The sequence below is a fragment of the Netta rufina genome (genome assembly GCF_964035555.1).
Source record: "Netta rufina genome assembly, chromosome: 6".
In the NCBI taxonomy this organism is placed as follows: domain Eukaryota; kingdom Metazoa; phylum Chordata; class Aves; order Anseriformes; family Anatidae; genus Netta; species Netta rufina.
In genome coordinates, this window is record NC_140129.1 from 24,706,918 (window position 1) to 24,731,840 (window position 24,923).

Consider the following 24,923-nt stretch of genomic DNA (forward strand, 5'->3'; position numbering starts at 1 on the left):
ATTTACAGAATCCAGGCAGGTTGTTTGTCTGGGTGACCCCAAACAACGCGGGGTTTGGCAGGAGAGGGAGAACACCAAGGGGACAGCGTGTGAGCCAGCTTCTACTTCTGCTTCATTTCACTTTGGTACAACGTTCGGTTAGTTTGGATTAGAAACACCCGCTGTTTACCGGTAGTTGAACTGAAAGCTTTTAAAATGCACAGCGAGTGCCATCTGCAGGCTGAAGTACATACTGGTGGGCCTCCTCCTGCTAAAAATGCAGATAAACCTGCCTGATAGAAAAGCGGACAAACGCAGAAGGACTACAGGCACATTTTTTTGCAGATCATTCGAATCACAAACCACTCGGTCCTGCGGCAGCGGAGTGCCGCATAGCCAGAGGTGTTTCCCCACCATCTTTCCAAATTCCCTGCCAGCACAAATGCAGCGATGCTCTTTGTGAGCAGAGAAGGATGACAAAGCCACCTTAACATCCAATTGCCAGGAATAACAGAAGGGAGAATGATCTGTGGCCCCTCTCTCATGTACAGCAGCCCCTCTCATATACAGAGAAGAGAAGAAGGGTTTCCAACACGTAGAGCTCAACTCAATAGTGCTCAAGTGCTGGGAGACTTGGGGAGCACAACCCAGTTAACACAATTTTTCCACCGGTTTTCAGGTAAACGCTCTGAATAAGTAAAAGCTAGAAAGTCTAAAATGAAATTGTCCCTGGATTTACAATCTTAATTGGCTGAATGAGGGTTATTTGATTCACACAAAGTAATCTGAGACAAGCTGTCATTGCACGAACAGCTACATCTACAGAGTGGTGTTTATTTGTTGATGGTTACCTTGATACCTATCTTGCCATTAATGCCCAACTGCTCAGTTTCTCTGTGCAGGAGGCACAGTGCCTAAAGCTGGCATTATCAAGCTGCAGCCAGAGACCAGCATCAGCACTGGCAGAGAAACAGTCCCAGGTATACTCAAGATAAAAACCTCCCTCCCAGGAACTCATTCAAATTCAAACATTTCCCATCTGTGCATCCTGTGTAGAATAAATACGATGAGAAAAAAATGCTAGAGCATTGTCTAGTTATGAGAGAAAGGGACCCCAAATTGTATTTCCTATTGCCCATAATGCACCACTCGAAAATCACTGACATTTTCCAAGTGCAGCTGTATGCAGGAAGGTGATCTATTTGGGCCATGCCTGATTGGATCATTACATCCAGATTTATAAATCTGTGAGGTTTCTAATCAGACATAGAGGGAATACATTCCACCTCTCAATCTAGTGCCTTGGCAGGTCAGTCAATCAGAGCATTTCTCAGCACAGCAATCCCAGATATAATTCTCTTCTTTACTTGCAGCTAGGCAGCATTCAAAAACATGAACTTTTTGTCCACTGTTGCAAATACCACAAAAACTCATGAAAATTGCTTTTAGCTTGACCTTTGCAAATACCTTCCTCAAACAGTAGGAGATAAGAACAAATATATCAGAGCCAAAAGAAAGTAGATGTTGAAGAATAAATTTATACTGTATGGCAGACTATGTGTTATTTTCAGAGAACTGCCAGAAGCAAGAAGACTTGTACTGTCAGTCTCACCAGGTATGTCAGTATTGCAGTTAAATATATATATATATATATATATAAAATCATTAGCAGACAATAATTGACATCCTGATGAGGGGAGTGAGCATACTATTCAGTCTTTTGTTTCAGGATCTTAGCATGTGTGCTTTGTTATGTGGCTATATCAGGAATAAGCAATACCAGTTACCCATCTTAGCCACGACAAAGTTATTCACTATTATTAGGAAAAAAAAAAAAAAAGTTAAAATTAATTAATTATAGACCAACTATAAAGAGTTAAGCATCAGGAGGAAGGGAATCAGGAAGAGTAAAAACTGGTAATAGTCAGAGTGGAGAGGAGATTTATTCCTCAACACAAAATTGACCTCATGAAAAGCTTCTGCAGGAGAACTCCAGGTGTGATAAATTTATGGCCCTTCCTGTTACCCTTGCTATTACTCTTTTGAAAGCAAACAGTATTATATTCTCAAGTCCTTGACCTGGGATAAAGCCTGAGATTCCTTTCACTTCCCCCAGCACATGTCCCCATGTCCATTTGCCAGCCTCGCATTCCAGTGTCACGCTGCAGACAGGAAGATTCAGAGAATATTAATGCCACAAAAGATACCAGATCACCTAGTTTCAGTTTCTGTGTATGTAATGTAATGTAATGGCTATCTGACTTAAACACATCTTTGGGAAGGCACCTTATGTTGATTTCAGGATGAAACCTCCCACTAACTCCTGATTTTGGATGGGCCCTGTAAGACTGTGGTTTGCAGCCTCCAGCCTAAGGCCTATTTTAATCCATTTGCGTAAGTTAACTCTAGAATTTCAAATCTATTGTCATAAATTTTAAATCCACAGAAGGTCCTATAAAATTTTAGAGATCCAGCAATCTAGAACTGCTGCTTTCAGACTGCGTGATTTGTCAGTGGCATGCAAAGATACCTCATCACAGCCGAAAGGTAACACTGAAATTCACTATCAAGCCAAGGAATATGAGTATTACATTGATAGCTGAAGGTCTAATTAAAAGAAGGATGTCGGCAAACTGAATGGATTCAAGCAAATAGTTAACAAAAGAGCATTTAATAAGAACATGTTAGCAGATTTAAATATGCTTAACGTAGATAAGAGGCACTTAGGAGAAGACATGATAACATTCAACAGATATTGCAGGGCTGTTATTTTATCTCCTTCCTTGGCATTTACCTCCTTAAGCGAGATAACCAAGACTAAAGGGATATAAACAACAATTTATATATATGTATATATATATCCTGAATATCAGGGAGAGAAAAAATAATAATAATCCTGCCAGTCTGCCAGTAGCTGCTGTCAGGCAGTGAAATAATTTCCCTTGGAGCACAGTGAAAGAGTTACGTCCCTGTCGCTGGAACCATCTAAAACTAAAGTAGGCCAACACATGGGAAAGTTACCATAGAAAAATGAAACCAAAGTCTAAAACATTGTTGTCTTATGCCGCAGTGAAATATTTGAGCAATAACCAGCCTGTGTTCATCAGGAAATCAAAGCATTTCCTCTACATAAAAAAGAATGTATCAATCAGAATTTTATCTAAAATACCCAGTGCAGGAGTACCTTCATAGGAGACCAATTTCTGACAGATGATGCTTCAATCTAAAGCAAAAAGTGTAACATGATCTAGCAGGCAGAACTGAGACTGGATAATTTCTGGCCATAAGATATTTTTTTTATTGAAAGAATAAATATAAAAAATTGGTCCCTGGAAGAACTTATCAAGTTTCCTTCTTCATTTTAATTCTGTAAGTAAAGGCTAGTTGTATGTTTAAACATCTGCTATGAGCATGCTTCAAGGAAAATTACGGGCTTTCAGGCCGGAATTTTGGCTTCATACCAAAATTCCTCGTCATGCTTTGCTTGCCCTGTGCTATGAGGAAGATCCTGTAACAACAATAACAGCTATCCTCTAATTCTGGAAAAAAAATAAACAAAAATCTTTCTAGGCAACAGGCTGTACTTGCACAGACCCACCCACTGCGGTGATTTTCTAATTGTAATTGCTGCTGCTACTACACGTAACATATAAACTGCGCAAGGATCCTGTTCAGCTCCCAGTGTTTGAAGAGAGCAGTGTGAATTTACCAGGCCCCTAAAACTCCAGTAGATTTTTTCTTATTGTATGAGAGAAGTAACAAAAATCAAGCCAGAAAGCAGAAGTCTTTGATTCAGACTCTTACCTGTGCTACCTCTTCAAAATCATCATGTCTTTTCTGCAGTGCACGTGCTCTATGTAGAGACTTCCCAACTCCTGTGTGTTTACTCAGAAAGGCTTCCCCGTGATTTTCAATCCAGTCCAGTACCTGTCAAAAAAGAAGAGCATCCAATTACCTCTCCTGTCTCAGCAGCACAGAGCAATTGTTGGGGTGAGGATAAAACAGCTGCAGAGCTATAGCTTTATGTTTGCAGTAGCTAAACACATGGAGATCTGTCAAGATCCATTCCAATAAGATAGAAGATAAATGTTTATAGATCTTACTGGTAAATTAGGATTATTGTATTTTTACTATTCAATTTGTTTTGAAGTGTAGCTTAGTTATTTGAGCCTGACAGATATTAAGTATTTACTTTCCCATAAATGAATTTTGGGGAAAGGAGGTCAGAAATCTGGAATCTTTTGCAGTAAGCATCCTCCCCTTAAAGCTCCCTGTGTAAACCAAAAAACAGAGATAGCAGATTTCACATAAAGAGCAGATTCCAATAGGAAGCATCTTAAATGAGTCCAAAAGCGTGATGGAGGGATCAATTCAAATTGATTTTGAAATGGGGAGAAAAAATCAGAGTAAGTAGAATGAAAAGGTTAAGAATCCTTCACTGCAGGCCACAGAACATTGACTGAATGCACCTTTCAACTCTTATCAGGTTTCCAGTTCCAAATGTAACTGAACCCTATGGAAAAGTAAAGTGGCAAATCTGGTATACTGAGAGCTAAAGAAGATTTTCTTTTAAAAATAGATCAACTGTATGACTGCCATCCATTTGGAGCTCCTTCACACAACAACACTGGCACAATTCTGTTATTAAGCCACTGAAATTTGGATTAAATCTGTTCAGGGTCCACTACAAGCTGCAATACCTCAAAAACAGTGTTTGATGCTGTCATCTTGGGAAATTTCAGGATGTGATCTCCACCCTTCCTCAATACACAGAGGCTAAGAGTATGACAGTAATAGATCAGTACTGGTTGCAACCACAGGTCCCAGCAATGGTGGCCAGGGGCTGCAGGAGCCGTGCCAGCTTGGCCTGAGAGGGGCTCTGCTACTGGGGCACAGAACTGGACAGGAGAAAGCTGCTGTGTGAGGAGCTGTGTGTTGTATGCGGGGCTGATAAAGGAGCAGATATTATTGACAAAGCCTAGAAACCTACGAGGGGAAAAGTTGAAGATGTGGTTTTTTCCTCTTTTAGGCAAGCAGAGCTATTTGATGGCTTGGTTGTAGAGAATACAACTTGGCTTTCAACCTGTACTTTAGACCCCAAGTATATTTTAATAAATAAAATAAATAAATAAATAAAAAGTTCCAAGTACAAACAAAAATTTATATGCATATACTTGTTTTTCACTCCCATTTCTTTGCTGGTAAAAGCACTCTTTTAATCAGTATTTTGTGCTTACAAGGTATTTTTCATTCACAGTACGAAGCACTTCACAAAGTGGGGTATCACAACACTTCAGGCCCTGCTAGAACAACATGGATTTGGCACAAGCATCACTGTGGAGATGAAGAAGCAGAACCAGGCGTGTTAGCAGCTCAGTCACCGCTTCCTGCTTCCCTTTCTCTGATCAGTTCAGCTCCCGGTTGCTCTCAATATAGAGTCCCAAATACATCCCTTCAAACTTTGGCAGCCACGTGCCAGCTGGTCTGCTAAGGCTACAATATATTCTTGACCAGGAATGTGTATGTTATTTGTAATAACATTAGGTATTGGAGAGTGGCCTTCTAGCATCTGTGTCATTAACAGTCTGCAAATAATTCTGTTAACATCCTCCTTCCTCTTGTCAGGAGTTTTCAACTTATCTGTTAAAAATGGAAACAGAGAAAAACTAAATTCTGGAAAAAATATATCTGATGAGGACTAATTTTAAAATATGATTTTTAAAATTGCAAATAGCTTTAATTTAAACAATGCTTTATATGAAGTATGCATGCTTTCTATCCATTAATCTTTGACAGCCGTGCACTGTAATTCCCCCCAAAATTATTCTGAAGACTTTTTCATGTTTATAGCATAAAAGTAGTGCCCACATAATAGTTAAATTTTCAACCCAATCAATGTTAGCTTAGGTCGCTTTAGTCACTGTTCGATGACTGTTGACAGAGATCTCTGCTTTTATTTTATAAAGGGATGTTTCAGTACATGCTGCAACTCAAAACAAGTAATACAACATGTGATGCTTACTTTAAACAAAGATGACAACAGAAACAATGAATCTAGATCAGAGTACTGGTCCAAATATGGATGCTTTCTCTCAACAAAAACAAACAAAAGTGCTAGTACATTAATCCACAGGGAATCAACCTTTGTTCCAGGTCTCAACCAGAAACTGACAACTGCCACAAAGTCTCATGTTGCATTTGGGCAGTTATTCCATGGTGCTGATGCAGAAGGTGATTCACCAAATCCTTCCTGTAACATGAAAGCTTCCCACTGAAGTCTTCTATTCAAATATTGATTAGGTTTGCAAATCCTTTAGTTCATGAGATTACAGAATCACAGAATCACAGAATTTTCTAGGTTGGAAGAGACCTCAAGGTCATCGAGTCCAACCTCTGACCTAACGCTAACAGCCCTCCACTAAACCATATCCCTAAGCTCTGAGGTGATAAAATCTTACAGCCACTTAACAAATCGGTACTAGGTGGAAAGACAAGATAAAAATCTATACACCATCCCCTAATGACACTGAGTGTAACACCCTGTTTGACTACCTCTTTCCTATGCCATTTCTCTGCTGATGGTGCCACATTTCAGATTTCCCAGACCCTACCTGCTCTTTAAAGAGTTCTAATTGCTCCACAAATTCTAGTTCTGCCATGATTCCTACAAGAAAAAAAAAATCACGACTTTAAAGAGTAACTTGCTTAACAATGTTTTCTGTGGCTCTGAAACTCACAATAGCATATTTAGCAACTCCAGGCATCAATGTATTTGATTTTGCAGCCATTGTCAGATATGTGAATCCTATCATTCTTTTGCTTAGAGTGAAAAGAAAAAAAAAAAAAAAAAAAAGAGAGAGAGAGATTAAGAGACAAAATGAATCGCTGAGATGTCCCAGGAAGTTGGCATAAGACAGGATCTTAGTTCAAGGCTCTGTGAATCTGTCAGCCCTAACTGTTAAAACAATCCTCAGCATTAAAGCATTTGCCCTCTAATAAGCTCACAATACTTGGCAAGCAGGGAGAATATCGCATCTTTGCTTCCATCCTATGAGGCACGGAAAGTTTGCACTAAATGAGGAGCTGTGATATGGAATAACAGAGCAAAGCTACAACAAGAACATAAATCAGGTACAAGAAAAAGACAGGTACAGCAGCACTTACTTCCAGAGAAAACAATGAGAAATGTTGAGCAATTATCTACAGCAAACACAGGAACAGCTCCGAAAGGTCATAAACCTGAAATCACCAGCTCTTTTAAACATTTACCTGTCAGTGGGTTTGGAGACTTTCTCCCTTATGCGGAAAAAAGGAAACATTTTTAGAAGCAGCATAACTGTGTAATAATTCAAGATAAACATTAACATTTTAATTGAAAGCATGGACTTTTTAACTTACTCTACTGCTGAAAATTTATATCCTGAGATATAGTTAGCCATTGAATTTATGGTGGCTTAGTTCAAATAATTTAATTACTCCTTAAAAACTTAAACAGCTTGAAGATGCTGTTAAAAAGGCAGTTAAGAGTGTTTTCCAAATTACATCTTCAAATTTCATAACTATCCTTTATTGCCAAGCTATTTTTTTCTTAAAACAGCTAGAAAAAGGCTGTAGGTCATGAATTGGCTGGCATTACAATCCTGCACTCCAGACAGGTCCATCATCTGGGGCGTTTCTTGAAACAAAAAATACTCTGCAACTCCAGTATATGTCAACGCTCTTTTCATTATGCATTTACCACTGTACTACTACTACTCTGAAAGCTGCCTGAAGCAGGGGCCAGGACCTCCCTCCTGCTTTGCAGCTTCTAGCAGAGTAAAGTCGAATCCTGCATGACTGCAATGTACATTCAGGCTAACCACTGTGGGGACACTTCCTGGTCAGAGGGTGTTTTCCAGTCCAGGCCACTGTCCATCAGACAACACTACTATGTTAATGAAAACATGCTGAGTTCCAAGCCTAAGGCATCTCCAAGCATGCCACCAGAATCACCTAGGAAACTTTATAACTCACAGATATCTTAGAAGGCTGGAGAATACTATGGTACTTTATCTCCTTCCATGGCAGATGCACATCCCAGACTTTACTGACCCCATTGCTCTTGGAGAGTGGATTGGGGTAGCTTTGTTTCTGCTGTTAATCCACCCAATCCAAAAGATGCCAACAGGGTATAATAGAGTTACTCTTTACTCTTACGTGCCTTCGTAGCTTCCAAAGGACTCCAGAAAGAGTGCATGCGAGGCTGGGAGATGAGAAAGGGACCCCATTTCTTTTCTGGATGGGGATTCATAACTGTGCTTAATTCCCAGCTAGTAAAAGTTTATACAGCATTAGGCTCAAAATCATGAATTGTTTCCTAAAAGCCTGTTTAACAGAAGGAGAACACAAACCAAATGTTCAAGAAGCACATCTGACGTCAGCAACATCTATTGGTGGGAATGCTGCTGGATACACACGTATGTTAAAAACACGGTGCTAATCTCTCTTTCTACATGTCACCTAATTTAAGATCAAAAGTGGTAGGAGCATTATTTTATTTCTATAATGATGTGAATGTCCTGTCTCTCTTTTGTCCTCAGGGGCAAAATTACACACCCAACAAAATAAACAGCAAACTCAGGTCACCAAGAAAATTAAATAAAATTCCAGCACAATTACAGCGGGCTGACTGTGCTAGCTATTACAGTCATTATATGGCTGGATAATCACAAGACTCAAAATGCTACCTGGAGGAAGAATAGCTGTAACTGTCCCTTTATGAATGATCTGTGTAACTTCAGAAAGAACAAGAGTGACAATTCGTATAGGTTTTATCTGAGCACAGCATCAGGAAGCCCGTGTTCTGAAGAGAAACTCTTCCAGAGGCCCCTCGATAGTGCATTTTGCTGATGCAAAACTCTTGCCTATGTCAAGTCCTGCGGCATACTGACAAAATAAATAACACACAGGTGAGGTTGTGGAAAAATGTACTGGACACTCCATTTGCAGGGAATGGTGATAGTTTCTACAAGACAAAGTAGGAAGACAGAGTAGGATGACAAGAAAGAAGTGGAAGAATGATTTTAAAGGAAGAAGGTTGAAGAAGCAATCAGGGAATAATTAAAGAAAGTTCTAGGATGATAATTGTTCTTCCTCTAGGCTAATTTGTATGATGGGAATATGGCGAGATGATTGCATTAGTGAAGTTAAGGTCAATTCTTTTAATAGCTTAAAAAGCTAAATTTGATTTTTAAATTAAAAAAAAAAAAAAAAGAGTTGGACACTATTTTTAAAGAGCAGACAGCTCAATGCAGCTCTTAGAAAATGCAAACTCTATCCATAGGTATCTTTCCTAATTCGTAAGAGTGAAAACTAAGAAGCATCTCATAACTTTATTTGACTTTAAGTTAAAAACTCATTGGAATCCAGTCTCTTTTCTCAGGTGATGAGTGGTGGGACTCAAGGTTTCAGGTTGCACCAGGGGAGGTTTAGATTAGATATTAGGAAGAATTTTTTCACAGAGCGTGATCAAGCATCGGAACAAGTGGCCCAGGGAAGCAACTGAGTCTCCATCCCTGGAAGCATTTAAGAGACATGTGGACATGGTGCTAAGGGACATTATTTAGTGATGGGATGCAGTAGGTCAAGTTTATGGCTGGACTTGATCTTGGATGTCTTTTCCAACGCAGATGATTCTATGACTCATTCTTAGCAAACCCTCATGCTCTGATCCTATTTTACAGTGATACAAACTGTGAAAGGAGTAGTGAATCTGTTACTTTCTTTCAGGAACCATTTCTGTTGGTGAAGTTAGTTGAAAAATTGTGTTTTTGCATTCTTTTAAATTATATTTCTTTTAGCAGCAAGGAATGAAGATGAAATGAGAGAGACTTGGAGAAGAACAAAGAGGCTCAAAAAAAAAACAAACCAAACCAAACAAACAACAACAAAAAAAACCACATGGAAAACACGTGAGGTGGAATTAGACGATATTTAAGGCCCCTTCCAACCCAAAGCATTCTGTTATTCTGTGAAATAACTGATGGTAGAACCCTACCCTGCTCCTACACAGGAAGGAGATGAGGAGCATAAGCTGCTGATTAAACACACATGAATAAGCTGCAGTGTGCTGTGGTAGCAGTGATGGGGCATCCTGACTTCTGCATTTGACCCAGACCTGTTCTGAACGGTTTTATTGCTCCTGAGCAAGATGACCTGTTGAAGAAGTGCCTTGGCTGAGGGAACGATTACTCTTTGTTACTCTATGTCCCACTGTTGTTGCCATAGTGAGTCAAACTGGGTTACTCTGAAAACTGAAAATAAATGATACCGTTTTCCATTTTAAGGAGTTAAGAGTCAGATCTCGATCTCAGCTAAAATGGTACCAATCTAGCATAACTTTAAGGGCTTAGATTAACTCTTTGGTAACTTTAGCAGGGTTGTAATAAATTCCAAAGCAATTCCAATGAAGTGCACCCAATTTATCCTGCTTTAAATGAGGCCCCATTTCAAACAGATGCATAAGCATTGCCTAACTTTAAACACATGGATGAAGCCTCCAAAATCTACTAGGCTTATGCCTTAAACGTGCCAGTGAGAAACAGCCAAACTGTATCAAGTTGCCACTATATACACTTTATTGCTTGCTGTTGAGATACTTTGGGATAATTAGAGTTTTGGTGGGATACCAGGAATTTATACGGCACTTCAAAACTTGTGTTTTTAAAGTATTTTCGCCATCTCCACTCAGGAATCAAAAATCATCTTTACTTATTCAGTAGGTGCTATGATGAACAGGAACTCAAAGGCCTTGTTTGTCTGAAATCCCCATTTCAAAACCCTGCCCTTGCCAACCATGCATTTTGTAACCAGGAAGTGTAGTTAAAGGGTTCATGTTTCAAATCGCGCTTTCATAGAGACTTTATATCCAAAGATTATTGTAAATGTTTTGTTCTACTGCACAGCAACAAAATCTGATCTCTTCTGTCAAAGCCCTTCAAAATCATACAAGCCTATTTAACAACACTTACTGGCTGAGCTGGAATTTGCTGATATGACAAAGAATGTTGTGGCAGAAGATAACTCATTTTCTTACAGTAGAAGTACTAGAAACTGCACAGCATATGTGGATTTATGAGCAATACAATTCAAAGTATATGTGTTCTCAGGATACCCACAAACCACTCCTTCCTTGGGAGGTAAAAGGAAAAGGCCTCCGAGGATAAAATATACACATTTGCCAGGGGGAGCGCTGCATCTCTGTGAAGGCGGTAGCCACTGTGTGACTGTCAACTTCTGTCCACTGCAATTATATCTGCTCCTGGATAACATCGTTCCGTGCAGGCTGGCATGGGCAGCCCAACCCCTGGTCTGCTACCAGGCCCTCCAGGAGAATTTTGTGTCAGCACCAGTAAAGAAAGAACAAACACCAAGAATCAGAAGAAAATTAAAAAAAAAAAAAAAAAAGTTCTCCCAAACCCACAACGACTCAAGGAGACTTAATATATCCTAATCCTCTTTAATGACTAAAATGCACACCAAGTCTGATTTCAATTAAAACATAGTTTCTTTGTTGCATTCCAAATCATAGCTGAAAATAGATTTCTTTTCTCTCCTGTCCCTGGCCCTGTCACAGCAGGGTAATGTCAAGTAAAGGTCTAGCTGAGAAAATACACCAAAATACAAAGGAACTTATCCTCTGGCTTTTCCTGCCATTATTAATGGTTTATAATAAAACCCTAAACAAAAGTCAGCCATTGCACTTGTGGTTTCTCCATCCCAATTAAAACAGAGCTCCTTTTTTCCACCTCTTTCATTATAATTTTACATTAGTGATACAGTATCTTTAAAAACATTTTTTTTAAAGAGAAATAAAGTTTGATCATGCCTCATTTTTAAAAGTGGAACCATAATTTTGGCTCTCATGCCATTATTTTTAAATTCAGAAATATCTAAATCTGACACTAAAACTTAGATCTTGCTCCCACCAAAATCCTCAGCAAAATTTCAACTGACTTCAGTAAATATTGATAAAGACTCCATGTTTGTAAAAGATAGGCAGGGGCTAATTATTCATCCAGCAGAATCCAAGCCTCCAAACACACACTTCAACCCCACATTCTATGTCCCATTTAGCAACTTCTGAACAAATTTAGTTCCTCTGACAGCATGTTACAAGCTGCATATAGGCTAATGTGGATAAGTGCACTCCTAATGTACAGATACAGCTCTGCTAATGGAGTTTTGTCGTGGAGGAAGGGAACAGTGCCTTACTCTGCTCACTCTGTTTGGCTAATCATGCCAAATCATTTGAGAGCTTTAAGAAATAAGCAAAAAGCAACAAGGATTTCATATCAAAAGTAGACTGGAATTTAAGCAATTTGGTTCAATGCCCAGCACTGCAGTTCAGCAAATGACTCAACTTCCCTGCCTCCATTCTCATTTGTAAAATGACATTAACCACACTTACAGTCAAAACAAGTGAGGCTGACAGAGAAAGTGTTTGGAGTGAAAGCTGCCTTTATTTTAAGTTTTTGCAGCCTCTAGCAATATGTGGCTCTAAATCTGGTTGGGATTCTAGAAACCTTTTCCAATACTTGAACACACTAAAATATCATAAATAGCAAAAAACATCATGGCTGCTACACACAAATAAGCAGACAATCAATTTGAAAGCAAGGCTATAAAATCAGCTGAAAATTGCTCCAAATTCACTGCAGTATAAATACCTAATTGCTGAACATATATCTATAAAATCTGAAACACCGTAGCTTGACCTATTTATATGTCCATAACTAATTCATCTTCAGAAAATAATGTGCCAGCCAACCAGCTTTGTCTTTATTTGATTCATCTTAGGTGGTCATACATGTTACTTCTTTCAAATTGGCTTGAGACCTAATTGGTGCATTCTGCTATCACACAAATGAAGCAATCTGAGGTCTGGGGATTCTGTTCTTTTGTTGTTGATTTTTTTTTTTTTTTTTTTTTTTTTTTTTTTACTTTTTGTAGAGAAGGTGTAATTGAGTCATCAGAGCTACACTGATTAACATACTCTTAGGACTGGGTGTTAGGACTGGACAACAAATACAAATTTTGATACTTCCTCAGTCTTTTGTCAATGAAGGTCACTCTCAAAATGATACAACAGACAACCTTTCCTGAAGTCACTCAGAAGTTTGTCATCTCCATTTTGCCCTTCCTTTTCACCACAACAGCATCTCGTAAATATGTATCAAGCCATGCCTGCATCTCTTTCAAAAGCCAAAGAACTAATGCAGCTGCTATTAAGTATGATTTTTTAATCACTCCCTGCTTTTCTCCTCTAATTGTAGTTATTCCAAATACCACCACATAATTAAAGAGGTCTTTTCAAAAAGAAAAGCCATGCAGTCCCTTTTACCCTTGGAAGGAAAAGCAACCTTACAGACCTATCAGTATTATTCTGCTGCATAGAGCAACTAAATTAACAAGGAGGATTAAATGCAGAGCCAATTACAACATTAAAAAAACTTCTTCTATTCCCTTGTCTACATTCAACCAGAAAAACAAGTCCCCATGAAATCAGATCGTAGGTGTTTTTATGAGTTTCCTGGACACTATGTGAAAGGTTCACCTCTGCACAGTTTCTCATTTTAACAACAAAATATAACCTCAGTGGTTAAAAAAATAAAATACTGTTTTGCCAAAAGCAGGACATCCATGTTCTGCTCTTTATAGTAGTGACAGCCTTGCATAGCACAGCTGATACTAATGAATGTACTTCAGTAAATTATACAACTACTGAAATATGGGACAACAAATATAAAAGAGACAAATAGGTACCAGAACGTCCTCAATAAGTGAAAATACACGCGGAGACTCCAGACTCCTCACTGCTTCCAACACCCATAGCTACTCTATGTTTACAAACCCATCTGGAAGCAGGACCGTAAGAGTTTGGCCAGCCATGTCTGTCCCTGCAACACAATCCCTTGTTCATCAACATCTCCTGCACTGGAAATCACTCCAGAAAAACTCTCCCTGGCTGTCTTCTTCTTAGCAGCTTCTAATGCACAAGTGTGCAAAAAGAATTAGTTGTAAAAGGGTTCAAAAGTTAACAGCATGACAAAGTGAAGACATCCTAAATATCTCCTGCAGTGCTGTGGCCTGAGCACCAACAAGACTGTTATCTTTTCTAGCAGTCTCATTCCTTGCTGCTTCAGGCCTTGCAAGGGTGTTGTTCTTCCATTTCCACCCCTATCTCACTCCAAGAGACTTGAGATGAGCGTAGAACTGTACAACAGTCAAAAATATTCTTGCCTGCTCCATGTATGCTGCCCTCCCATGGAGGAAGAGGGCTGCTCACTTCAGGAGGGGAAGCAGCTCCAACTTAACTCCTTACCTTTTCACAGACTTACATGGCAAAAATAACTGTCACTGCTTTCTACAGATTGCCATTTTGTACTTGTACAGTTCTTCACCCAAGCCTTTCACATCTATAACCATATTCTGATGGTTTAAAACTGACAAGTGTTTGGATAAGTGAGAATGTGATGTGTTCTGGCACCATCCACCTTCACTTCACGTAAAGGAGAGAGCTGATCCCAGCCCTGGTAATTAGGGAGATGCAGCATTTAGTCATGTGTCTCTTGGGAACAGCACATTTATTTCAGGGCTTTGGCAGAGTTGGTTGGGTGTAGGCTGGGCATTTTGAGTACAGTACTTGCCCATTTCCTCTGAGCAGTGACGGAGGTCATGCAGCCTCAACTTGCTCTTTCACTGAATATGGTCATCTAGGCTACAAGCTCTCCACAAGGGAGTGTGAACACATATGCTTCTCTTACCATGAGGAAGGGTTTCCTTCAACTTAATGCTGCTTTCCTTCGGTAAGGCTCCCATTCATCAAATGCATCCCACTTATCTTTCATTTTCTTGATCAAATGTTTTACTTGATAAAATTTGGAAACTGCCTCTCTAAAAACATTCCAAGTAAGAGAACAATAGACAGACAAATGAAGAACTAATGTTTCTTCCTTGATGCCTGGCTTGTTTCTAATGTTCCCAGAATATTGTTTTTAAGGAAATAAAAAAAGGAAAAAAAAAAATCATCAGGTTAAAAAAAACCCTCTGTTGTATTCTTTAAATGCTAACTTCTTTTACAGCAAGTTTTCAAAGCTGTGTGGGGGTGGAGAAGCTATAAATAACGACATTTGTGCATGTTCCTTCTGTGCAAGACACAGAAAATGTGCTCTGCATCAGCACAGAAAGATGCTGCTGTGCTCTGCATGAGGCTTCTCAAGGCTTGTGGGTAGATTTTTTTCTTTTGCAATTACGCTGCTGGTGTTGCTGTTGGTGAGCCTTTTCTCCAATGCTTAGGAAACATACCTGGCACTTAACTGTAGCACGATGAATTAGCAATACAACTAATTGATGTCAATCTCCTATCAAGGGTAATATGCAGAAATACAGAAATATTTTCTTACCTAGAGCAGCTAGAAGGTTTTGGTTGTTGCTGTTTGTAGCACTAGTTTGAACAGATTTCACTCCTCCTAAGGCTTAGTGGCTACTTCACTTTCCCCAGGTCCCCATTTCCCGTCCCACATTTGCCCTCTCAGACCAGTTTTTCAGGGCACAACCACCAGGTCAGCCAATGTTGGGCCCAGCTACACTCTTAGGTCTGGCTCCCTCAGACCTTAGGCTGTTTGCTTAGACATAGTCAGAGTTTCCTGAAAGAACACCCTGGGCCCCTCTCAGCTCAAGAGGATGGGAAGAAAAATGTGCCAGGCAGAGTAGACATTGAAGCAAAGGCAATCTGAAAAGTTGTTAATTTTTTACTCAAGCAATCTCTCATCCTCCATTGCTGTTGTTTCCACCATTTTAGAATGCGGTTTGGAGCTCTCTCAAGAAGAGAAACACCTGGCCCAAACCCAGGGTCCTCCTCACATGCTCTGAAGTAGGATTAGGACATCCCAGAAGCAAAAGGACTGAGCTCAGTTATTGCTGCAAGTGCAGATTCCTGGAGCCTAAATAAGAACCAACAACACAGACAGAGAAATCATAGGTCTCATGTTGATCACAAACCCTAATGGCATAGACACAGTGCCAGAAGCTCAAGTCCTCCTGCACATCATCCCCCAAAGAGCCAGAGAGCCAGCTGATCCACAGAAGAGAGAGCTCTAAAGAAACAGTTAACAGTGCTCAGACTATGCTACAACCATACTAGGGCCTTTTTCAATTCCTCAGTAATACCCCCCCTCCAGTAACTCGTATGTGACCTCTCTGGCATCAGAGCAGAACAGAAAATCAGCACTTGCAGTCCTGATAGTAAATAGAGACACCTGCAGGACCCAGCTGATTTGGATTTTTGATAGGCAGTTATGATTTAGACCTCCAAGGTGTTGACAGAAGTTATTATTAACTGCTAACATCACAGCTAATTGCCCAGTGCTGATTTTCATGTTTGTGAGGGAAAGCATCTGATCCTGAAGAGATTATTAATTTTATTATTATTATCATTTTTAAGAGTAGCCCACTATGGCTTGCAAAGTAGATTCCTTGCATATATTCACTTAATTTGTTTTTTTCTCAGTGGGATTGTCCAAAATGTAAAATGTCCCTAAAGAAATACAGCACATACACAGGAGGGACCAAAGGAGTGTCATGAACTCTTTAGAAAAGTACATTAACCTCGAGTATGTAAATAGAGCAGTTGATTTTAACTCTGTCAGTGACAAATGTGCCTAAAGGCTTTAAGAGAGGAAACAAAACTACTGGAGGACATATTTACTACATGTTTTTCAGCTGTAACCAGAGCATAACTGTTAGCGTAGGCAGAAGTGGAATAGTGTAATGGTAAGCAGGGTTAGGCACCTACCTTGGGTAACAACTCCTCATTTACTCTGTAGGAAAGGAACTACCTACGTGACTGGCTTCTAATTTTGGTGCTCTGGGACACTGTCTGGACCTGCTACTAACCTGGACTGCACTGTGAATTTAGACATGGATTAAGATGGTACCATCGACAGCTTGATAGTATCAACCCACCTGAACTGTTACTAAATAAGATGTTTAAAGCCAATGAACAAATAGAAAGGACTGATAAAGCAAAGATGAGCTTCACGACAGAGCAGTCTTTAATGCAAGCACTATGCTCCAGGCCTAATGTTGACAACCCTCACTGTGCTGAGTTGTCTGCTTCGCCGTAGAGAAAACTGCTGATCGACCAGAATATTAAATAAAGTTCTGCTTAGGTTACTGTTGGGAGCAGACGATTTAATCATCTTCATTTAACCAGGCTTATAATCCCAGCACAGACAAGTTTAGTATGAGAACAACCTCCAACTGGGATAAATGGGTCTTGGTACGTAGTGTTGTCTCAGTAACAGAAAAACTATGCAAAATGGTACAGCACTGCAGCAGCCTCAAACACCCTTGCCAGGGTCAGAGCCCCATGGGGCTGGGTTTTGTGCCACCACATTGGAAAACACCTTTCCTCCATGGGGCTCTGACCTGGTTTGAAACTTGAGGCAAAACCTGAGTACAAATAAGAAGTGCCCTGAATGCCAGGAGTGGCTCTTCTCCATCCTGGCAGTTCCCAACTATCAGAGACTTTTCTAACATCACTTGTTTGTCTTTTAAACAATTAACCTAACTCCTCAAATGTTTTCTCTCCCAGTTTGAGACATTCTGTGCATCAGGCTGTGCCCAGGGTAGACAGGATGGCAGCACAAGGCTGCCTTTGGGGGTTGGCCTCCCAGCAGGGCTTTTCTACCACAGGGTCCCGCTCAGGGACTCACACTGGCACCACAGCATCCCTTCTGCTCACACTGCCTGTCGGTCAGTCACCGCTCAGGCCAACCAGCTGCATATGACACATGGTCTCCCTGAACAGAGAAGTCAAAGCTCGGTGCTGCAAATAAGCGGGGAAAGGGCTGAGTTGCTGAGATGTGTGAGAAGTTTGGCATGTGGCATACAGACTCCATGCTGAGCCAAACACTCAATGTGAAAGACACAACAGAACTGAAAATAAAAAGCTCAGGACATTTGCATTGCTGTGTAACCTACCCATAATCATATGGCTGATTTCTTCCAAAGGTCACTGCAGAAACGGATCTTACGAGGGTTTTGAAGGGTGAAGGGCCAACGACCTTACAGACTGATCAAAGGAGGCTGTGGATAACGGCAATGAGGAGCTGTTTGTGGGGAGGCAAACAAATGGATGCTGAGCCCTAAGTCCCCTGGCAGACTGGTTGAGATGATGCAAAAATAAACTAAGATTTATGTGCAAGCAGGATGAGACTTATGAAAAGCTCTTTCAGCAAGGAACAACCTTGAACTGTTCAGGAGAGAAAAGACACTTGAAGGACTCCAGATGTGTGAGTCATGGGCAGAGCAAGGCCCAGAAGTGGTTGGGGACTTCCCATGAGCATCTCATTTAATGAAAAAATCACTTTCCTCACACGTGAAGTTTTCCGTGAAAAAAAACTCATTCCTTTCTTTCTTTTCTTTTTTTTTTTTTTTTTTTTTTTTGGGTGGGGGTGAGGGGTGGGTTGTGTCTCCCAGCATATAGCATCCCCTCTCCCCTCATCCTGAACTTACTGCTCTTCTTGTTTCCTGACCCCACATAACACTTTAAAAAACCTGAGGAGGCTAGCAAGCAAGCAAAAGCAACACCCCAAATACATTCTGATTTTTTAAAAATTACCTTTTGTTATAGAGAAAAAAAAAAAAAAGGAAAAAAAAAAGAAAAAAAAAAGAAAAGAAGTGATTATTGATTTGTTTTTGTTTTGTGATTTTTTTTCCCTAACTTTTCATGCTGGTTTGGGAAGGAAACTATCTCAAGGTCAAAATGCTTTTTGTGGCTGAAGCCAAAAATAAAAGTAATTTTCTCCATCCCTCGACACATGTCCCCCATCCAAAAAACTCCAAAAGGCAGGAAGAAGAAACAAGTAAAGAACTGTCAGACCAACAGGAGGAGAAATATAAAAGACCAGTGGACAGGCATGAAATATGTTTGTTTTACATGGTTTTTATGTTTGAAGGACATTTTTTTTTAAAAGGGAATCATAGCATAAAAGAAAGTTTATATTTGTAATAGTATACAGGAGTTTGGGCCTACCAGTTCTAAAATGTGCCTGGGGGTCACCCCAGCCTAGGCAATAGCTTCCAGAACTGCAATCCAAAGATTACAACTTTAAAAAGCAAACAAGAGGCTTTGTTGTAAGAGCTCCCTGTGAGGAATATGAAACAAAAGTAGTTGCTTAAAAGTCTCCTGTGAGCTAAAGCATTGTGTTCAGACTTAGATGGTACACAAACTGACTTCCAAGGACAGAAATACCAGAACTTTTCAATCAAGTTGTTTGGGTAGGGACGCTACTTAAGGTACAGCCAACAGGAGAACAGAGCACAGTTATATGGAGCAGAGCTAGAAAAAACAGTTTGTGACACGGGTTGAGGTAGAGCTGCTAGAAGTGAGAAGTAGTGAGAATGACTGGCCTGGAGAGGAACAGCTAGCATAAACAGGTCATGGTGCCAGATCAGCTCAACCTAAATTGGGCCTCGCTACACAGTAAGACATAATAATCTCAAATTGTGAGCGCAGGTCATTGCCAGAGGCAGAAAGTAACCAGCTGGCTGAGCAGCTGCCCCATGCAGGAAAACACCGTGAAATCGTTATAGTTATACTTCAGCAACTAGCTATCATTATCCTCTTTGTTGTCTGGCTAGTTGTTTTCTCACTTTAATGAAAATACCTTTTGTTGGCCATCAGTCAAAAGCAATATGAAAGAGGATTGATCACTGAGTGACAGGCAGAATCATGAAAAGGCTGGGAGATCATGTGAGGAGGTAATTGGAAGGAAAGATCACGGGAAACAAATGGAGTAGAAAAGAAAGACTATTTTAGACTCCTAAACCAATGCCCAAAATAGCATATTTATTTCTTAGCATAACAGACCCATATTTCATTTTTACATAGTCCAAATAAATCCCGTAAGACATTCTCTTCAGGGGTAAAACTGGACTAGCAATGACTTTGAAGGTTTAGAGCAAGGATTTGTGAATCAGACATCCTGACATGAGGAGTTCTGGCCATGAAGGTTTCAGTGACCTTTGGCAAGTCGCTTAGCATCAACCTTTCAGAAGACCCATAATCCTGAGATGAAAGAAACCACAACAAGCAAGAAGTACTACTGTTATTGTTACTTAAAGTTGCAGGAGGAAAAGCCTTCTAGCATTCCAGCTTATGTTTATTCAGAGACCTTATTTTTTCTCTGTACCCTTAGTGACAATTACTCATTCTAGCAATTGCTTTCAAAAATATATATATATTTCTGGAGAAAATTATTTTTCTTCCTTCACCACTGCAGCCCTACTATTTTTGTAGGCCTAATCAGTAACAGACGAGCCTGATTCTTTCCCCCCATTTTGCCATGACAATGGGAGCCAATGATGCCTTTCAAAAACAATAAACTAAACGTCGTATTTTCAGGGATGCTGACATGCAAACAATCTGGGTATAGAACTAAACAACGAGGATATGCTATATAAGGCGGATGATTCTGCTCGAGCATAACAACAGCAAATTTTAGCACTTTCCCTAGGACTGACTTCTCAAGTTTGCTACAGAGTGAACCCTGGATCAGACAGGCACTGAATGGCCTGGCATGGTGGCTAGAAGTGCTCAGCACCACACAGGATTGGTCTCCTGCATCCTATTTCATCTCACCCAACACCAGGTAATATCAAACTGAAGGACCTCCCTGGAGAGCCTACTTTCTCATTATTTCCCCTGACAGAAAGAGTATCCACAGTACAATTCAGATCTTAGACAGACTGAGTCATTCCCTGAAGATGCCAGTGTCTCTCCACTGACTATAAAAGGAGACTATGCATTAGGGTCCTGACTTAGATGATTCAGTTACGTTCTTAAAGACAGGCAGGATAAATCCAGACCACGGAGAGCTGCCTCTACCTCCTGAGAGGTAACTGTATTATTATATCATCTTTTCCATTTGTTCATACAACATGTTGCATCCTCTCCATTTGCTATGAGGTAGATTCAAAGCCTGGAGGAGTCAGCAGGATTTTCAAGAGTTTCTGGAAGGCCTTCTTAGAGATTCCTAAACTCTTAGTAAGAATCCAAACTTTTCCAGTTCAGAAAGCAGCAAAACAGACCATCTGTAAGGACTGTGTCTTAAAGGACAGACAGTATCCTAAACAAGAAAAACAGTTTAGGGGGCACAAAGGATTATTTTTTTTCTGTTCCTCTTCTCACTTAAGTAGGTTCAGAGATCAAGATGGCTGGTTCAGATTTCTTCAGATCCTATTTCCCAAGACAGCTGTGGAGCTCATCAAAGTGTTCTTGCACTGCTCTTACATCAATACTAAGTAAACTTCAGTTAGTAACTGAAGCTGGCCCCTGAAGTTTGATATCCCTAGTGCTTCTGCTCTGTGTAGAAATTAAAAAGTGATCATTATTATTTTTTAATCAGTGACTCCTCAAAAGCACAAAGAACAATTGTCTACTTGGCTTAATAACTATATAGAGTAAGAAAGATAAAAGGTTGATTCCAGATAATTTCAAGTTACACTTTAAATCAAATTTTGCAGAGGATACAGTACTGTTAATCAACAAGCCTTAAGGAATTTCCTGAAAAAAATATCATTAAATGAAAATGTAATTGCTTAAACCCATATTTCTTTGTAAAAACTTTTGGCACAGAAAGTATAATACTGATATATATGATACTGTTATAAATGTTGTCAGAAGTTCAGAACACAGCTTGCTCTCTCATGTGAGTTTGAAGTATTTAAAGAAATTAACTTCTTGGGCTGCTTTCTTAAGACATCTGAGTTGTTCTTACATGAGACACTGATCACTGGTTAGAGGGTACAAGCGTGACTACCAGGACAGAAACACAAAGCCTTGTGTTATTTAAATGGCCATGTTATTATTAGTTCATTTCATAGGATCTGCAGGATACTAATCAGTACCACTTCACTTTCAAGTCAGTGACAGCGTTGGTTACTTGTCAGCCCTCTTCAGAAGATGAGTGGGGCCACAAACCTCTTCATTGCCTGGACTTGCACTCATACAGCCTGAAAAGGTGCCAGTTCCTTTGGCAGGAACAAAAGAATGGAATGAAAATTGCTCTAGGGAAGCAGTTGCCAAGATATTTTATTGCATGGTCTGTGACAAAAAGGGGATGGAAACAAACAAACAAAAATCATTTTACTACAGACTTACTGTTGTTTATGGCATAAATAATACACCAGACAAGCACCAAGAAAGAGGCCGTTAAGGATATAATGTGGATTTGTAAGCATGTGCACATCTTATTAAGTTAGCCATTTAGAGATATGTAGGTAAAAGTTTTACTGTGATCTACCAAATTCTGTGGTGAGATATTTATATTAGATAATAAACTAGGTGTGGACACTTTGGCCACAACCATTATCTGGAAGGGCAAGGTTTGCAAAAGCAGTGTTATTTATTTATCTCTTGGTCTAGGGTGACAAAAGATTATTTTCTTCTGTCACTTCCCACTGGGACAAGGTTGCCAGGTAGTTTTACCAGTATTGACTCCTGAGTTCCTTTTTTCATTAATTCTTTGGTACAGTACAACCAGAGTTCAACCTTTCCTCACCATCAGGTACCACTGCAACCATATGGATGGTAAGATCACATATACCTTGTAAGCTCAGAGAAAGTATGGCAGTAATGCTTTGACAATTCAAACACTTGAATGACAAACTAAGTGCATTTCATTAGTTGATAAATTTACCAAAGGGGCTGTGAAAATTCTCTAGGATGCTTCTAATGTTTTAATTATTTATCTGTCAGTGGTAGTAATTTACAAGCTAAATCTGCTCAGATGGCGCAGAGAGCAGTGACGTGTTTTTGCAGGGTGCTGTAGCTGAAGTCATATGGCAGTAAATATAATCTTGACTTGACTCTAATGTTCTTTTTACTTTTCTCTTGTTTACAAATAAATCTATTGTTTTACAAGGCTCAGTGAAGGTACTTATTGTTAACAAAGCATAAAAGGAGACATATAGTCTGATTTCTTCCTTTGAAACAAACTGTGACAAACTGTGATAGAAAACTACAGAATTTTGGAGAAGTCATTGCCTTGAAGTGATCAAAACAACTGATTGTCCACATGCATATGTGGGGGATGTACAGACCTAATCCTCTAAAATCTTGTGTGAAAGCTAAATGAATCATGAACTGTGCCACAAACATCCCAGCATTCTTCTGCAAATGGACTATGTAGATCACACACATCACATGAAGTATTCAGTGTTTTTGGACAGTGTATGGAGGCAGATAGATGTTGGCAGGACATTTTTCTCCATACAAGTGAAGCAGGGCAGGAACAGGGAATGATCTGTTTTCTCGGCCAGTAAAAGCCAGACATGTTACAAGTTAAAGTGCTTGGTTATGAAGAGAGACAGCCTTTCCTCTGCAATACTTTGCAGTCTCCCACAACAATGGCAGCTGGTAAATGTAATGATATCAGTGTGGCCACATGGCCTTTTTATCCATCACCAGAGGCAGATAACCACACAAGGAAACCAAAGCTATGCTCATTAATGTCTCTGGGCATGAGGCCAACAGGACACAGATCTACAAATTTAGAGAAACCCAGATGAACCTGATTCTGGTCTAGCTTGACCTTCTTTAATAACAAAAGGGCTTTGACACATCACTACAACTGGTATGGCAACAGTCCTTGCTTTCTTAGTATACTGGTACCCACGTGCTAATAAGGGTTTATTAGTGATGGACATCCTGTGGCTTACTGCGAGTCTTCACCTGGCACGAGGTGCATGTCTCCTTTTTCCATGCAGAACCACCCCAGCTAAATCAAGACATTGTACAAAGCCAAAAAACACCAGTACAGACAGGACCTCTACATCCACCTATTTTCCAGCTCCTCCTTTACAGGCAATCATCACAACCAAAGTGAAGCAAGAAGGAAGCAGCACCAGCAATGTGAGAAACACGTGAGTCTGTAGAATGTGAATCTGTAGAGAATAAGGTTGGCTGTGTCAGGCAGGGTGTTGGTGTCTGTGCATACACAGATGGGTGGAAAGACCAAGAACTTCCACAAGAAGGAACGACGCCTGCAGAATAAGAGCAGCAGTTTGACTATTCCACCATCAAAGTGCCTTAAAATACCAACTTCAAGGCATGCACAGACCATTTCAATAATGCATCTGATAGGTCTCCATTTTTCTTCTACTTTAATAGGTATGCTTTGGGCTTTACAGCTTCATTTGAATGAGTTTATGAAGTGAGAGAATTCAGACAAAATTCTTGCCTATATTAAACCAAGGGGATAGGGGAAGGCAATGGAGTGAAGAACAATGCTATAAACTTACTACAGTTATTTCTAAGGCTGTTCAATAACATCTGCTTATGGTACAACACTCTTTGTGCCTTGCTATTTTACACTGTTGGTGTTCAAGAGTGCAAAGGGAACATATTAAAGTGGAGAAACACATGCCAAGGCAGACAGGGTAAATCAAGATGTAACAGGGCAAAGCAGGCAAAATTGGAGACAACATTAGAACAATTTCAATTTTCAACAGAAATTGAAATGGTGTAAATTTGCTGGTAAGTAGTCTGGAGAAGCAGAAGACCCAGAACAGAGGGGGACAAAAAGAAAAAGCTACCATAAATGGGCTAAAGCATCTGCAGCAATTACAGAATAACAGTATGAATGTCAAAGGGATTTTTTTCCTCCCTTGTAAGACAGAATCTCAGCACTTCCTCCCACAGCTGTGTTAAGGGATCAAACAGCACAGCTCTTCCCTATCTGAAATGATAGAGAACTTCTGAAAAACAAGAGAAGCAATGAAGTATTTTACACAGTTGGCAATCCAACATTTCTTTTTATAATGATCCTAAATACTTCTGGTGTTAAAAGAGTTCCTTGTCAGTTTATGCCTGTGTAGAGCCTCATAACAGCTCACAA

At 39.9% G+C, this 24,923-nt stretch overlaps 1 protein-coding gene across 9 annotated transcripts in view; it reads right to left on the reverse strand.

Annotated features, from left to right (window-relative positions):
* The window catches only part of KALRN (kalirin RhoGEF kinase), a 493,218-nt gene that overhangs the window by 222,585 nt on the left and 245,710 nt on the right, over positions 1 to 24,923 (reverse strand). For all 9 annotated transcript variants that reach the window (XR_014618580.1, XR_014618581.1, XM_084289498.1 and 6 more), the window contains exon 10: positions 3,784 to 3,906. Coding sequence is in view for 7 of the 9 variants with exons in the window: in XM_084289498.1 (XP_084145624.1) it covers positions 3,784 to 3,906 (123 nt within the window). In the remaining 2 variants the exon portion in view is untranslated. The remainder of the gene's footprint in view (positions 1 to 3,783; positions 3,907 to 24,923) is intronic.